Source organism: Passer montanus, unplaced genomic scaffold (assembly GCF_014805655.1).
Source record: "Passer montanus isolate IOZ18808 unplaced genomic scaffold, ASM1480565v1 scaffold53, whole genome shotgun sequence".
NCBI classification, from domain to species: domain Eukaryota; kingdom Metazoa; phylum Chordata; class Aves; order Passeriformes; family Passeridae; genus Passer; species Passer montanus.
Window position 1 is genome coordinate 1,055,810 of NW_024370263.1, and position 17,992 is coordinate 1,073,801.

The 17,992-nt window shown below is 38.4% G+C and overlaps 1 protein-coding gene across 3 annotated transcripts in view; it reads left to right on the forward strand.

Annotated features, from left to right (window-relative positions):
• The window catches only part of LOC120509655 (septin-2), a 34,809-nt gene that overhangs the window by 7,025 nt on the left and 9,792 nt on the right, over positions 1-17,992 (forward strand). For all 3 annotated transcript variants that reach the window (XM_039724580.1, XM_039724579.1, XM_039724581.1), the window contains exons 4-11: positions 490-576; positions 1,156-1,279; positions 5,693-5,827; positions 6,332-6,449; positions 11,003-11,104; positions 11,921-12,066; positions 13,035-13,118; positions 14,042-14,099. In XM_039724580.1, coding sequence (XP_039580514.1) covers positions 490-576; positions 1,156-1,279; positions 5,693-5,827; positions 6,332-6,449; positions 11,003-11,104; positions 11,921-12,066; positions 13,035-13,118; positions 14,042-14,099 — 854 coding nt within the window. The remainder of the gene's footprint in view (positions 1-489; positions 577-1,155; positions 1,280-5,692; positions 5,828-6,331; positions 6,450-11,002; positions 11,105-11,920; positions 12,067-13,034; positions 13,119-14,041; positions 14,100-17,992) is intronic.

Below are 17,992 nucleotides of genomic sequence, written 5' to 3' on the forward strand. Positions count from 1 at the left end.
CTTAAGTGTAAGGGTACAAAACTTGACTATTAGTTTGGGATTGCTTTACTCATTTATCTTCCCAGCAGTGTTCCAAGTTCAATTTATAGCTTAGGAAAACCTTCAAGCTCTCAGAAATTTTCGGCAAGAGAGTTATAGTTCCTGATTTTTAAGTTTAAGTGAAAAAAGCTGTAATTTCCCTCAAGTAACTGAGCTATCTCTAGATCTATAGTCCAAGTGCTGTATGACCTTTCAGCTTTTATTGTGACATCTGTTACAGTAAACTTACAATTTTCATGTAACACTTATGAAAACACTGAAGGCTTGTTTTTCCGGTGTTTTCAAAGTGCTTAGCTGAACCTTTGATGTTTTTATATCAAAAGCTAGGGTGGATCCTGATGAACAAATTATTTTTCCTCCATAATGTGGGCTTGGAGAAAGACAAGGTGCTTTAAAAATCTTGGAGTAAAAAGTGTATATGCTTAATAACCTGAATTATTTTGTTTGTAGGTGAGTCTGGCTTAGGAAAATCCACTTTAATTAACAGTCTGTTCCTGACTGATCTTTATCCAGAACGTTATATTCCTGGAGCTGCAGGTAAATGTGGTTTTGCAGTTCCTCCAGCACACTCCACCCTATCAAATTTCATGCTCTTTCAGTTAATATTGCTTCCTTCTTTACCCATTACACCACTTCATCCTGCTGTATTTAAATTTTCTAAATTATGTTTTGTTGAGCTGTCATTTTCTTATTTTTCAAAGACAGCTTTTGTTTATCAGCTGCTATTAAAAAAAAAAACACCTCCCAAACCTTTTAGGTATCAATATACCTAAATGTGGTTTTGCTCTAATCCCCATTTCTTCTTACTGCTTTTTGTCTGTAGTGCCTTAAATCCTTTTTAGAGGTGTAAATAACCTTTTGACAAAGAATCTATTGTGCTTTTGAGTATTATTATTTTATTTTTGCATATTGTCATAAGTAAACTCATGTTTCAGTTCATTGTTTCTTGTTTACTTAGAAAAACGTGGTGTTATATTCTGCTTACTACTTTGTATATTTTGATAAAATATTTTATGTCATGCAGGTTACAACACTCTTTGAGCTTGCAGTTCCTCCTGTGGGGGTCTCTGCAGGAACTGATAGGCAAATAACAACCCAAATGTTCCTTTATTTTAGAGAAAATAGAGAGGACAGTTCAAATCGAAGCTTCTACAGTAGAGATAGAGGAGCGAGGGGTGAAGCTGCGTTTAACTGTAGTTGACACACCAGGATATGGAGATGCCATTAACAGCCAGGACTGGTATGTGTGTAAATACTGCTTTGTTAATAAAGTGTGTGTCCTACACAAACACTATTCTAGTGTGTCTGGTACTTTCTACAACTTCCAGTTTAAATTTTATAACCACTTCTGATGTTCTTAAAAGTTTTGTAGGGTGTGTCTATGATTCTGCCTCAAAATTCACAGCCTCTCCTTCAAAAAGTTTCTCTGAGCACTGCAGTCAGCTTTTTGTCTCTATGGCCATTCCAATAGAACAAAATTCTGGAGGGAGGAAACTTTTTGTCTTTTACTTTCTGTATCTCTGGCCCATCCAGTTTCCATGTTTTAAGACAGTTCTTTTCATTCCCTGTTGTCTGTAGGTACTACCAGCAACTTGGGTAGAACTGGTGTTTTTTTATGATTAAGTTACCACTTGGCTCTCTCTGGCCTAAATATCAACGACAATCTTTAATGGATGAAATAATTGTCAGTAGATACACTGGAAAATATGCATAATTGCTTTAGCATAATGATTATGAAGAAAGAAATCTGTAAAGCACCTAGAGAGGAACAGGGCAATTTGCAACAAACTAAATTCATAAATGTAATTTCCAAATAATCACAGTCAGGCAATTCTCTTCAGCTGTGGAAAGCTGATGAATTTTTTCAAATAAAGATGAGATATCCTTACGGGGATGCCTCTAGTTTCAGTGGATTGAAACTTTGAATTTTCACATGGTTGTCTTTTAAGAAGTGCCAACAATATTTCTTTTACTCAGTTGTTAATTTTGTTGACACTTTATTTGTGGTGGTGGTAATCCCAAGGCAAACAAGGATCACTGTGCAGAGAGATGGAACATAAAGATAATACAGGTTGATTTGGGTCCTTCCCTTACAGACCAGGAAATAAATAAATAACAGATAAAATAAACATATATAATGCTAATATAATGTTTTGCAATCTTTCAGTGACAGAATGATGTGTTCTTATTATCAGATAGTTTTTCTCTTCTTTCTATGGTGTAGATGCAGGAACACAGCAAAAGTGAAGGCAGTGAAGTTCTGTAATACCCTAAATGAAAGTCTGAAAGTGAAGCTCTAGTGAGATTTTTATTTTCCTCCCACTTTTCCTACTTTAGTAAGTTGAAAAAATTGGAACTTTTGGAATAAGACAAAGGCGTCTTTCTGGGCTGCATCATGGTCTTGCTTATTTTGTGCACTGTTGACTAGAGCTTCCTTCCGCTGCAGCCAAGAGCTCTGCAGCCTGTGCATTGTGTTGTAGAGAGCTCTTCCTGTTGATTGTGTTCTAATGCCCTTTGTTTATTCTGCTCAGATGTTTCTTAGAGACCTACGTGTTCAGATTTCCCCCTTTCTTTTTGGAAGTTTTCTGAATAGAATCATTCTGTGGTGATTCAGAGCTGTGTAGAACAATTTATACGTAGTTTTATGTGACAAATCTGAGACATCACATACACTACAGGAACAAAGAGTGCTTACAAAATAAAAAGATGCAGTTAGTGGTATCTCTTTAGTCTACTTATGTCACATGAAAAGCCTTTCAGCCATGGCAAGTGTCATTTTGACAAAGTCTGTTAATCTTTACAGGATGTTTCAGGGACTTGGATGGGCAGACTCTTTGTTTTGAGCTGTAGTGAAGACTAACCCAGTGCAACCACCTTCCTTCCTTGCTAGTTCAGAGGAAGGAGCAAGTTCATGTTCTTGAACTTATGTTTCTGTTCAGGAGCATTCACTGCAGTTGTGGTTCACTGGTGGATAGTGCTGATCATGACCCAAGATTTATAAAGCCCTTTTTTTGGGAAGGCTGTAATTTGTGCAGACTGGTTGTTTTTTGAGGTGACAAATTTTACGAAGGCTATTTTTGAACACAGGTAAATCAAACTGGCACGGTGTCTCTAGGAGATAGCAAATGCTGGGAGAGTTTCAAATATCTTTCTCCTGAGTAGGTTCCCTAATGGCTTTTAGTCTCTGTGCATTGATGAAAAGTCTAAATTTTAGGAGTCTGACTTTCAGGGATAGGAGCTGAGGTAAATTTTTATGTATTTTATGTCAAAGAAAAAGTACTGATAAGAATTTTGTGCTACTAGGAGTGTGTCCAGGAGGTCTGTTGGATTGGAAAAATAACAGTGTTGGATTGGGAGATGATTTGTTATAGATTTAGTACAGCATACCTTCTGAATTAGAGGTTGTTTTCTGGATGCTACTGTACTTAAAACAATATGAAAGGTAAGGTGGAGGTGAACCACAGTTAACCATGGTGATTTTTTAAAGATTCTTTGTGAAGCTTTAGTGCTGGCTGGAGTTCTGTATTCTAGCATCAGACCCACACCTAGGATTGCTGATGGCATCAGTTTAGGGGTGTGTTTGGAGAACAGCAAAATTCTTTGTGGTGGGAGGTGTGATGCATTCAACATCTTTCCATGCATAAGTACATTGGGATCATGAGAAGAGTGTCCTTAAAATAACATCTTCCATGAGAAGAGAGGGGATCTAATCAAGGGAGGAAAAAAAATGCTTGGTGCTTAGATTTGCTTTGATATCTGGCCTCAAAAAAGTGATTGACAAAAACAGACTGCAGGTGAACTTGTTAGATATTGCTGATCACACTCTATTTCATCTTGCTTGCAGTGTCACAGGTCATTCTTTGATGGCTGCTCTCAGCTCTTTGGCTGCTGCAAATTTTTTTTTTCTTTCTTATTTTCCTTTTTTTTTTTTAACTGACTAAGGTTATATTTGATGGGTTTTGGCAGCCTGATAATATTGTTCATTTTCCCCCAGTGGGCTCCAATGCAGCGTTTGTTGTTTGCTGTTCCATACAGGATGTGCTGTCTCCTCAGTAATGACAGCCCTGAGGTGTAAGCCAGGTGTTTCCCGGAAGCCAGGAGGTACAGGACACTGACACCGATTCATGGGGAAAATCAGAGCTGGTAGACCTAGAAAACTGCACGTAAACTAATGGCATTGCCAGAGAAATGTGTGATAGTTCTTTCCCATTGTTAGGGTTTGGTTTCTGTCCTAATATTTGTGTGTCTTCAGTCTCGTTACCTTTTACCAGCTAAGAGAAGTACTGGAGATTAACAGGAACAAAAACCCTATTGATGTGTTTCAGCACATTTAGGTACTAAGATGCTGTTTCCCAATGAGTAGCACTAAGGTCAAAACCCAATGAATTCCATCTTTTGCTTTGTTGTCTTCTGTAATATGACTTAGAATTGCCAAATCTTGCAATGATGTAAATGTGTGTGTGTATATTCTACTATTACTGGATTTATTCTTTCTCAATCCAAAAGCTAATTTAGCTTTGGAGAGTCAAATTCCCTCTAGGTTCTCTTCCATCATTCTTGTTACTTTCTTTCATTATATCCTTTGCAGCCATGCAGCCCTGGGTCAAACGTTGCTGTCTATTGCAGTGTTTGCCAGCATTCTATGTTCATTTTCCAAATTATTAATTTTCTTTTCTGTTATCTGCTCTGTTTCCTCCTTAAATGTATCACATCAAGTTTGTGTTTTCTCAGCAACAGGAACATGGATGTTCCTATTTCTCAAGCTTTCTGCTTAGTTTTTTCTCAAGTAGTTTAGGACTTGCTCATGATACACAATCATCTGTGTAAGCTTATCTACGTCAGCTGTTCACTTCCCTTCCCTGCAGTACCTAATATCAAGTGTCCTTTTGTATAAATGGTGTTTGCAGGTGTCTGCATGCTCTGGAATAGCTTAAAATGATCTTGGTTATGTGTTGTTTTATTTTCTCTCTAGTCACTGCTCTCTGGGTCTGATTTATCTGTGATCAGATTTTGTGCTCGTTTACTTCTTTGTAGGGAATATTTTAAATTGCCTTCAACTAAGTAGGAGTTTTTTTTCTTTGCCAACAGAAAAGAATTCTGTAAGGTAACAAAAATAGCTTAATAAATCATGTGATGCTTGAGTGCATGACTTGCAAATGTATTTGTACTTAATTCTAACAGAATACCAGAATTTTCATAGGTAACTATAGAAACCTGGCTCTAGGGTCAGGGTTGTAAATCAAGAGGATATCCGGGATATGTCATTCATCAACCAGTTTAAAAACAAATCTCCAGCCCCTACCCCAGAAAAAAAGGCAGAAAAATCCTCGGTCTTCTGTTCCTGTGTTGTCTCAGCACCAAGTGCTTTTTTTCTGAGCTTGCACTTGAACTTTTTATCCAGTGAACAAAGTAACACTTGAGATTGGCTCTAGGCATAAGTTGACACTTGGTGGTTGTTATGAAAACATCCTTTTGCATTATCAAAATATTTTTCCTCAGTGCTAGATAAAATGCTAGGAAGTTGAATTTTCTGTAACAGCAGTGTTTTTAATAAAGTGTGTTTCTCATTCTGTTCTTATCTTTTAATGATTCTTTCCTTATTATTTAAAGCTGATGTAAGATGCCTGTCTTTCTCCCCCCTCCCACACCACAGCTTCAAAACAATTATCCACTACATTGACAACCAGTTTGAGCGATACCTGCACGATGAGAGTGGCCTGAACAGGCGCCACATCATCGACAACAGAGTCCACTGCTGCTTCTACTTCATCTCTCCTTTTGGGCATGGGTAAGAAAAACCTGCAGCTTTTGTACTTTAGGGTGTTGTACCTTCATAACAGATCATAAGTCTGTTCATTACTTGAACTGGTAACTTAGCAGTAATGTTAATGAGTTGCCAACCTGTCAGTTAGCCAGTGCAATTAAAACAGTCCATGGAGATTTGTGCTCTCCCTTACTTCATCCCCTTTTGCATTTAATGTTGTTTCAAGGCAGTGATGGCAGAATATTGTTTCAAGGCAGTACTGCACTGTTTATCACCCAGAAACACAAGTGCTTTTAATATCTACTTCATTATATAGAGACAGTTTTAATTACAGCTTAAACTTTGCACAACCAAGTTGATAAGCAAGGGCATTAAGTTGAATGACTTAAGCTTAATTTATTATGAAAATACTGTTTATGTGGACACTTGAAATAAGTAAATTTTATTACATTTGGTCTGTTATAAAACAAACAACACAAGACTCCATGCCTATTTTAAATCTTTTTTTTTTTTTCCGTTTGTTGGCAGACTGAAGCCATTAGATGTGGAGTTCATGAAGGCTCTTCATGGAAAAGTCAACATTGTCCCTGTGATTGCCAAGGCTGACACCCTGACACTGAAGGAGAGGGAGAGGCTGAAGAGAAGAGTAGGTCTAACACTTGATCATGAGACTAGATCAACCCATACAATATTAAAGCCAAATATAAAGTCATTTCAGACTGAAGAGGGGTAAATGATACTGACCAAGAACCCAGTCTTGGTCAAGTGTGAGGTGGGAAATCTTCACTGAAGTCTGATGTGCTTTGCTGGTTACACTTGCTGAGAATGTGGCTGTTCTTGGCTTCAGGTATCTTAGCAAAGCAGTGCACCCAGTAGCAACACAGTTTGTAACAAGGGCTCAGACAGTCCTGAAAGGGGAGGTGGAGATGTTTCAGACTGAGCAGTGGCCTGAGTGCCCCTTAGTGCTGGGAGTGCATGAGGGGTGTTCTGAGGGCATATCTTCAGTTTCATCCAGGAGGTACTTGGGCTGTGCACTCTGCTGCGTGGTTTGTAGCAAAATGTGGTTGGAAACTTTTAAAATAAGTGGTACATGGTTCATGGTACAAACTGAAACACTAATGCAGAGACAGGACAGTTGGGTTAATGTATGAGCAGGATGCTTTTGTGGCTCCACTGTTATGGGAAAATGTATGTCATTGTGTGAACATTTTGTGTGCTGGGTTATGTGTTCACCTGAAACACCAGGACTTAGGGTTGTAGTGGAGACAGTCTGTCTTTCCAGACAGTAGTACTAAAATCATTTGCTTTGCAAGATTTACTCAGCATCTTGAAATTTTGTTTTTGAGAAACCTTTCCAAGACAGCCCACCTTTTGCCAGATATGACCTTGTAGTAAATTAAATGGAATAATGTCAATATTTGTGATTGTACAAGTCTTTAACCTTAAATTGAATTTCCAATTTATTGCATCATCTGAGCAATGAATGTAAATATTTAATCTATTCTGGTTTATTCTGTTTGATTGAGAATGACTTTGTGCACCTTGTTAAAGGAATGTGTAGGTGGTGTGATTGTATTATGTATGCTTAGAGGTGGCCCAGTAAAATTTATTGAGATCAATCACAAGCTTTGTCACATTCAGTTGACTCAAAACCAGTACAATAATTTGCAAAGTCTAATGGGTTTGAACCCTATAATGCCTATGAATTTTTTACAAATTGAATTACTTACTCCTTGGGTAGTGTAGGGATAATTAGTTCTTCTAAACTGCAGTCTGTATTTTACACAAGAGTAAACCTTTTATAAGGTATCTTTTATATTACATTTTCATACAGGGCATAACAGTTTTGATTGTGACCCTGGGACTTCCTGTAGGCCTTTAGAATGATTATTAGATCTTTATTCCAAGGGTGTTCATGTTGGGAGTATTTTTCTATTTTCTTGAGGAGGGGCTACAGTTTTATTTATTGGGAAAATAGTATAGATAAAATCATGCTGCAAAGCAGCACTTTAGCTGAACTCCACCTAAATTCAGAGGATTTTTTGGAGCATTTTTGAGTGAACCAGTGCCACAGTGGCAGGTGTGGCCATGGTTTGTGTGGGCACGTGAAGAACTACATTTTGGCAATATGAGGTATTGCTGGCATTGCTGCTGTGTTTTATAAAGCTCAGTGATGTAAGAAAACTTGCCCAAGAGATGGAATGGATCCTTCATAGTTGAGAAAGTTAAAAGTGGGGATGGTGTGACTGTACAAACCTTGCCTGCAATGCAGGCAAAGATCCACTGAAGAGAGGAGGAGATGCTTATACAGAAATGAGCAGCTTTATGGTGAACCAGGTGAAAGGAGGAAGGAAATTTTTAAAAATCCATTCATTGAGACAAGAAGAACCTTTGTATCTTGCTGGGAGAAATTCTGTCCAGGCTTTTGAACTTTAATTTTGTTCCTCCACAAGTACTGTAAGGTAACAACAGGTGCACTGCATTCAAATTGAAGGAACTTATAGGGAAATCATAAAGCAAAAATGTGTTTGATTGTGCAGGTTTTATTGCTTTTCCTTTTCTGTTACTGTACTGACTTTGTGAAAGTTGTTTATCACACATTGTTTGTGGAGCTGCCACTTTTTGTAAAACCCCCCTAATTCACCCTTTCAGCAGTGTACTTCAGGCTCAGTGTTCATAGTTGCTTACTTTTTGGTTCAGCATTTGGGAGCAGAATGATGTTGAAAGATTTGAAGGAGGCATTTAAGTGGAACATTAATTATTTTAAAATATAATTCACTGGGAATTTAACTAACTTTAACTAATCTTTAAAAGAGTCTGGACTTAGACATATGATCACCACATTTATGCACTGCTAAGTACAACAATATGAAGGGCATCTGTAGTCTAAGGGAGTGGTTAGGGAGCAGGTAAACAAGTTTTCATTATTTTTGTACTGCTGGCAAAGGTCACTCTGCAAACTGAGTTTATATTAAGTCAAATGTATAATGTGCTTCCAAAGCTTTGAAAATCAAAGCTACTGTATATTGTTCTAACTCAAAGCATCTTGGCTAACAGAGTCTCTAATCAAGAATAGGAATCAAAGTCCTGCTTTGCTGACGCAGCTTGAAGCCTTACTTTTTTTAGATGTTTCTGCCATTTGGCCATCAATCTGAAGTAAAATGTTTTTGTTTTGCCGCTATGGACTAAGCAGCAAGATTAGCTTGTGGTGCTTGCAAAGGAAACCCAGCTTGGAGTAATTCCTGTTTGGGCTTTCTGGAATTCAAAGTTATTTTTTCAAACTCTTGAGTGGGAAGAAATGCAAGACAGTTTCACAAGCTGTGCCATGCAAGAGTGCTAAGGAAACATGCTCAAAAGAATGACTTCATGAGAGGGGAACTAATATTTTGACTTTTTTTTTAATTTCCCATGGGAAGGCTAATCTTTAGGAACACAGAATCCTCTGAGGCCAATAAAATTCAGATTTGAAGAAGCAAAATGCTGTTTCATTGTTAGGAGCATAAAATACAGTTTGTTTTTATTGCAATTCTTTTTCCTTTCAGGAAAGCACTAGGTTTAACAGCTGTAATATATTATTCTAGCACCCCTTGCTGTTGGCTTTCCCGTTATTGTTCCACTTGCATTTTATCTCAAAAATCTCAGCCAGGTTAAATGTTCTTTCTTGTTTTATGCAACTACTTAAAGGCATCGAACTGCAGTGCTGCCCCACCCATCCCAGCTGTGCATCTTTTCTTGTCATTTGGTGACAGTTCAAGTCTCTCATTTTGCAAAACAGTAACTAAATGCATTGATTTAAATGTCATTGTGTGAATGTCTTAATGGCTTATTGGCAGCACTTACTCCCAGATTTCTTTTCTCTCTATGAAACATTGCTCTCTGTGCAGGTGGGGCTCGTGGTCCTTTGCTCGGTGTGCGCGTGTGTGAGTGTGGGGGATGTTTATGTACCTGGCAGGAAAACATTGTCAGGGAACAGCTGTGGCTCATGCATGGTCTTTCCTCTGCTAATGGTCTGGAGAATTGTTTTCTTTTAAACACCTGTTAAATAACCCTGTTCTGGTTGGACAGTTTTCATTTCTACTGTAGCTGTCGGGTGCCATCATGACAGAGGATGGAGGAGCCAGCAGTACTCAGAGAAGGCTCATTAAGACCTCTCTATTTGAAGTCTACTTGTTTTCATGCTACCAATTTCCAGTTGTATACACAGTGATGGTATCACAAATCCTTACGTAGGCTCTTTTGAATATTTTTACCATTACTTCAAAACTCTCCCTGAATTTGCCCAACTTTGTCTGTGCTGAGAGGTCACTGAGCAGGGCAGCTGCTTGGTGCAGATGCTGTTGGTGGGGTTACAGTTGCTGCTCTAGGAAGTTTGCACAGTTCCCCTATTCTGCAGAAACATCCAAGATCCCTTTGGAGAGTCATTGTGGAATCTCAGCATTCTTCATGCTCTCCTTACACCACCACACTTCCTTTACTGAAGGTAACTCTTGTCAGTGCATTTGAGGCAGTGACGAGAGCTGACCTAAGCATATTCAGTAGTGTGGCAGCAGAAACATTCTCTGTGGTTTTGAGGAAGGAATTGACTTGTGCCACCTTTTGAAACTGCAAAAGGCCTGGAGTTATGCTGGCTGCTCACCCCTGCAGTGATTTCATTAGGAAAAGAATGTGCCCAGGAATACAGATACTGTATTTTTTATGTTACCCTCAGACATTAATGACAAAGAAAACTGTTTAAGAACAAGGTCTTTTTCTGAGTGGATTTTTAATATTTTTTCACTTTAAATGGATAATCAGCTTTTATATTTTTTTATTCAAGAGGCACTAGGCACTGTCTTCTACATTTTTGAATGTATCAAATGCACAAAAATATTCTTTGACACGGAGTGAATAGTTTTGGTTCTGTCACTAATGAATTCTTTCTTGCTACTTTTACTCTTTTTTCATATTAACCTCACTTTGCTTCTGTATTTGCCTTGTAAATCTTCTGGCATTTTAAAATTATTTACTTGCTATGTTTTCCAAAAATACATTTATCTATTATGCCTTTAAAAAAATCTTCAAGCCTGTGCTATTTTGCAGTTTGGACACTGAGTCAGGTGAATATTTGTGACAGACTAGTTAATCAATTTCATATATTGTAAAGTGAATATCTCTTCAATGAAATAAGAGTACTATTCTTTCTTTTTTGCAAACTTTCAGGTTCTGGATGAGATTTCTGAACATGGCATTAGAATTTATCAGCTCCCTGATGCAGATTCTGATGAAGATGAGGAGTTTAAAGAGCAAACTAGAGTTTTAAAGGCAAGTTTCACTCCTAGTTTATCATTTTGCTGCTGTAGTTCTTCAATCTACAACATGCCTAAAGGTACTTTATTCCTTTCACAATGTGTTGAAAATTTCAGTTTCCTTTGTGTGTTGACTTGGAATTATAATCCTTTTTATTCCAGTCTCTGCTTCATCAGAATTCCAAGTGTAGTGTGTCATGACTTTCTCTTCTTCCCTCTTTTAACTGTAAACCACTATTCACCTTGAACTAGTATTTGCAGTCTGTTTTCTGACTCAAACGTTTTAACATGTGAGCAAGAAGAGAGATTGTGGGTGTTATGGTTGCTGTACTAATTAACAACTTGCCTTGTGTTAAAGCAGATAATCAAGGTTTTACTGAAGTAATTTCCTCTTTGTGCTTGCAAAGGTGTTTGAAGAATGTGTCTGAAATTCTCTCTAGCTACTTCACTCTGCATCTGAAGTATGTTTCTGTTGGCTGTTCTCCATGCATGATGTTATGTCAGATGACACATTATGCCCAAACTGTACTTCAACAACAGTCGAGTGTTCCTAAAGCGAAGCGTCATTTCCTTCTGGGCCTCTGTTAAAACAAATCTGTCCTAACACAGCTGCAGGTGCTCCTAAGGAGAGGTTCCATTGCCTAGAATGGCATTTCTTGGTTTTTTGATGAGAGAGGGTTTTAGTAGAGAGTGTTTCTCAACACTTCTTTTCCCCCTCTCTTGCCTGTTATTTGAATCATTGTGCTTTCTTTAAAAAAAAAAGGCAAAGCAAAACACAAAAACTAACCAGCCAAAAATCAAAGCAGTAACTTGTTTTTTCTGTCTCAACTAGGCTAGCATTCCCTTTGCTGTTATTGGATCCAATCAACTTATTGAGGTGAAGGGGAAAAAAATCAGAGGCCGCCTGTATCCCTGGGGAGTTGTTGAGGTTGAAAATCCAGAGCACAATGATTTCCTCAAGCTGCGCACAATGCTGGTGTGAGTAATGGTACAATGATCCCATCTCCTGTGGTGACGTCACTGCCACAGTGACTGAAAACCTAGAGCAACGTTCATTCCTTAATTTAAAACTGGCCCTGATGCCAGTGTAGTCTCCTGCAGCTTGTTTTCCTGCTGTACCCTCTGATCTCTCAGTTCAGAAAATATTCGCTATATTTTATGTTGCCAGATGTATGTGATGGTTTTATACCTTATGTCAGCTGATCTGATGGCTGTAAATACCAACTGAAGTTTATTATAGTGCAGTTGGTGGGGCAGAGAGGCTTTTAAAATACTCTTCTAAGTGATGAATATTCCAAAAGCAAAGTGCAATTTTCTTGGCAGTAGGGGAGATCCTTTGTTAAATATGATTCCCCACCCCGTTATGATTTTAGCCGATACGGATATTCTGCCTGCGTAAATGGTTTTAAGTGATTTTTTTTTTAAACGATGTTTGGCTATTGTTGGAAATGAGTTCTGTTGTGTCATTCCAAACTGGGTCTGCACTGGGCAGGGATTGCCCTCTGCTGGGCACTGGGAGCAAACGGGTTTTCTTTTTTTTCTTGGCAATTGGAAATTGTTAAGCAATGGCAGCTGTTGTGCAAGCCAAGCAGCTCCACCTAGTTCCCAGTTACAAAGTATATTTGACAGCACTTAAGAGTAATAAAATACTTTTGGAATTAAAGTATCTTTCCGAATTTCTGTCTTTGAAAGTTCTTAACACTGCAAAAACTGGTATAAACAACTCATCTGAAATAATTAATGACCAAAAGGAGGGCAGCATATTTTGGGTCTTTGATAGTGGTGGGGCACTTAGGAATTAATTAAATATCAATGAACTTGAATGCAGAATTCTGGCTGGCTTGGTAATTTTGGTAATAAACATCCATTAGACAAAACAGAAACAGAAGACAAAAGGGTGTTTTCCTTTACTTTCTGAGTGTTCAGTAGCCCTTTGCTTGTTCTAGGACGCACATGCAGGACCTGCAGGAGGTGACCCAAGACTTGCACTACGAGAACTTCCGTTCTGAGAGGCTAAAACGCACTGGCAAGTGAGTGTGTGCTGCCCCGGGCTCTGCTGCTCCTCACTGCCCACTGACAGGGCACTTGCTCCTCCTCCTAACTAATCCCACCTGTAAACAGTTACTTCTGATGAGATTTCAATCTGTGGAATTCTGAATTTTGTATGAAATGCTCTTCTTGAAGAGGAATAATGTATAGTGAAGTGCTGTGCTTGTAAACAGCTTAAATCCCCTTTTCTCTATGATTTTAATTGGAATGTGCAGGAAGAAGGTGCCTGCAAGCAAGATAGGTTTTATGTAATGATGTCTGCTTGAAGAAAATTAATGCTAGTGGGCAAATTTAAATAGGCCCCAGTCGATCTGCTTAGGGAGGTATTGCTTCTCTTGCTCCTTCGTATGTAGCTAAAGAGAGAAGTTTAGACCAAACAATCTTTTCTGATAATTTGTGTGTTATGGAGTTTATTATATCTTTTTTAATTCTTGGCAGGGTTGTCCTTGGCAACTTAATGCAAAAAATCCACAACTACCTTTGCTGCATCTTTTTGGGTAGTAGCTTACTCTTGTCCGCATTCCACTTGTTCTTCAAGTATTCAGCAAAGCATTTTGATGCTAAAGAAGAAATTAAATAGCCTACACAGCTTCTTAGTGGTTGATTTTTGTGGATAGATAGTGAAGGAAATATCTTCATTAAAGTAAATTGCAAAAAAAAAAAAATCCATATAGCAGTAAAGAAATGAAATCTTAAGAAATGGAGAGGGAGTAGCAGGAGTCTGTGAGGTAAAGATGACCTTTTACAGAAGGGCAGCATGATTTTTAAAACGTCCGAATTTGCCCTGTACGGAAGAATGTAGACTTTGATGATGTTATATTAATTGAAATGTGAGTCTTGAATCTGTTCTTGGAGACTTTTGCTTCTGTATTTTATGCTGTCAATGCATTCTTTTCTTCAATAGGCCTGTTGAAGAGGAAGTGGTAGACAAGGATAGAATCCTCCAGCAGAAAGAGGCTGAGGTAAGAGGAGCTTTCAGAAACTTGTTATTTAATATAACATGCTAGGTTCTGATTTCAGTTTTCTGCATCAGCTACTGCCTGTGGCAGGTAGGATTGGAGCTGTGCAAAATGACAGGCATAACCTGACCACACAAGTGGCCCTTACAGTGTTTTGTTTATAGTCACTTGCATTGTGGATGGGAGGTGGTGTGCACTCTTGGTTGTAGGCAGAATGTTTATAATTTCCTGTTTGGTGCTGATTTTCCATAAGGATATTTGCTATTTTAAGTATTGAAATCAATTTATGTTTGTCAGCTGCACATGCTGGGTGTTGTGGTGGGATAGACTGACAGTCTCATGTCATTTCAGGTGTGCAGGTGCTTACTGCAAGCACATTACCAGTAAATTTATTCTTATGTCTTGTGGCTATGGAGTAGAAATAGGCTCTTGAGTCTTAAAAATCCCATAATCTAATTAATACATGTGTTTTTTCATCTTAACCTTGACTTACATCATAGTATTTTTGTTGTGCCTGCCCATTTATGAAATTGTCTGTTTTCAAACTGATTTCTCACTGTGTTTCCAGGTTATTGCTAAGCCTTTTAACTTAGTATTTTTATGCTGAAATTGTAGAGACTCAGAAATTTTTAGCATGGTATTTAAGTTCTAGCAGTATGCTGCCAGTGCTTGTACTATTTGCAGTGTGAAAACTGAAGACTTACTTCCAGTTGTAAGATAATGGGGTTTTTTCTCTTTATCCTTCTTTTATCCAATTCAGCTTGGATCCACATCCATAACTGCAGGAAAGATCACTGCACATGTGCAGTGATTTGGAATAAAAAATAAAAAACTACAGTTTTGTGTGTTTCTGAGGTGGAAAATTGATTCCCATATATGGAAATTTTTGAAATTTACTTTGGTCTGTGCATTTCCTTTTTCCCTTATAGCATCCATATTTAAAAATATCTGACCCTGGTTAGCTATTGGCTAACCCTGGCATGTTGCTATAAATAGTCCTATAAGGAAATACAGAAGCAGCTGATTATCACCATAATTAGTAGTTAATAATATGAATTGCTGGAAATTGAGTGAGCTGCATATTTATCACTGTATAACTGCATTTCAGCAGCATGAGCACACTTGATGACTGTGCACATCCAAGAGTGGAACTTCTGCAAGTGTTCTGTACACAAATTAACTGCCTCCCATTTCTTGGGGCATGTGCAAAGCACAGGAGCCCATCAGCTGATAGCCAGCAGCACTGAATGTTTGAAAAAGTCAAGAGCATTTTTTGAAAATAATGTTTGTTTTTCTATTTTTCCTTAATGATTCCAAGCAAACGAGTAGACTTAAAGAAATTGAGTCATAGTTCAAATAACAGGAGAAACAACTATGTAAATTGTACGTGCCTAGTAGTTAAGTAGAATTTTGGGTATCCTTGTAGAACTATTTGTTTTAAGACTTAGGTCTGAAAAAAGTCTCTTATAAATATTTCCCCTGGAAACTGTTGATATGACAGGCACTATATATATGTGTACATATATATGTATTCTATTTATGCATTGACACAGAGGGTCAAAATAGACCAGTATATAAATACGTAATGAGTCTTTTATATAACATGGCTTAAAGGGATGAAATTTTGAATTTCTCAGGGGACAGTCTTTGAAAGTTTCCTCTAGGGCTAATCATCTCTGAATAACTGCTGCTGAAGTTGCAGGGGATTAGGTTAGAACTTGAAAAAACAAATACATTTTTAACTTCTGCATTCTATTGTTCCAAAGAGATCAAGAGGCTTTGCTGAATCTTCTGTGGATAAGCTGGTATGAAGTCCCTTCATCTCCAAATCATCCCTAAGGTTCAGACTGGGAAAAATCTGTGGAGGAAAGAGGCACAGAGGAAATGGGTTTGCATTCCATGGCCTTCACAGAGAAAACAAATATCCATTTCCCCTCCTGTTCTGCATTCCCATCAGTAACGGTGCTTGATGTTCTATTTCCAGTTTTGTGAGGTTTATATAACCTTGGAAGGAATGAATGCTTGAACGAATGCCAGGATCATCTTTATCAAGGCATCACTTTTGCTAAATGGTCTTTTATTATGCCAAAGGATGTGGTCCCAGTTCAGCCAATTTGTGATTGCTAATCTGTCATTTTGGATTTATTGCTTAGTCTGGTTGTACTTTTACTCATTTGCAAGTGATGACCTGCTTTTTAGAGCTGGAAAATGAAAATAGGCATAAAGATATTCTTGTTCCTTACTGTAAATATGTTGCAGAACAGATTATTTTGATGTTGTAGTGTAAGTGGGCACAAACTTAAAGTTTGTAGTTTTGTGCCATGGTGTTCCTACTCTGAAGAGATCTTGTTAATAATAACCTTTGAAGGTTCTGACAGGTAATACTTCCAGAAAAATGTTAGGGCTGTGATTACATGAAAACAGCAAACTCTGGGTTTCTCTAGTGATCTACCCTGAGACTTTGGGCAAATCCTTTTCAGTGGAGATGGTCAGCAGTGGGCTGTATATAGCAGAATGAGCACAATGCTGAACTTGTTTTCTCTCTTTTCTTCCACTTTCTGAATGTGTGTAACCCTTTGGCAGATGAGATAAAGAGCCCTGGCTCAGTGTAGGAGTCAGGAGGGGGAACAGCAGTGGGGCTGCCAGGCTGGGGAGCAGCAGTGGCCCTGTGGGGAGTGAGGATGGGACTGGTGTGGGCAGGTACCTGCCTGCTGCTGCTGGGGGTGGGGAAAGCATTGTCTTGAGAAACAAGGGGCAGACTTCTATGGGAAGAGGCAGCATGACTGCTGATGAAGACCTGCAGACCTGAGGGAAATAAAAACAGGTCTAAAGTTTAATTTTTTAATGGGGTGTTACTGCCCAGTGCAGGGGGCAGAATGCTTCAGCCTTGCCTGTCCTATGGAAGACATTTATCTTGATGGTAGCCCCATTTCCAAATTATCAGGAATACTTTTTCCTGTCTTCAGTTAACAAAATTACCTGTGTTCTTGGTATTGGAAGTATTTTTAATCAAAAGAGCTCTTACAGGAACATTCACTAGAAAATCCACTGTCTGCAATTTTCTATCTTCCCTGTTCTTGCAGCATCTTCACTTATGCCTTTCTTATGTAAAGGCATGGGCAGAAATAATCAGACTTGGTAGAGAGGAAACATATCAGCAGGAAGTAAATACTGTTACTTTCTTAATATTTCTCCTCCTGTGATACCTGCATGTTGGTTGAGAAGCTGTTCATGTTGTTTAAACAGGAATAGTGTCTGTTGGTATTGAGATGAAATTCTGTAGGTACAGCAGAGCTGTGTGGCTGTGGTTTCTTTAAGGGTGTGGAGGCTGTTAACCAGATGTATGGTTCACTTTTAACTCTGTAACCTTAGCTCTCATTTTAAATGTTTGTTTCCTTTCTGCTTTGCTGCAGTAGTTACTTGATTGTTTGAACTGAATTGTAGACCTGACATAAGTAAACTAAGGGGCATTTATACCAAGGTTATGTTTATTCTTTTGCCTTTTGTTATCTGAGAATTCACAGGAATTATTTGTCTTAACAGATTTCCAAACATTGTTTCCTAGCTTCCTTCCACTCATGATGTGCATTGGCCCTATGCTGTCATGTTGTAGCATCTGTTCTTTAGGGGGTGAACACAAATATATCAATGCTGCTCTTGCAAGTGAGAGGACTCTGCTGAGCAAGATCAAAGTCACTTTCTGCCCTTGATGCTTGTAGTCCCCAACAGCAAAGGGGATGCAGATGTTGACATGACATCGATTTCAGTCTTTGGTGTGATTCTTTTACATGCTCCTCTATTAAGAGCAGAGGTTTTTCTGTCTATTCAGTAGGTCCAGTAAGGTGAACATGAGCTGGTTTTCTTTGTAGTGTAATGTGGAGGAGCAGCTCTTGTGT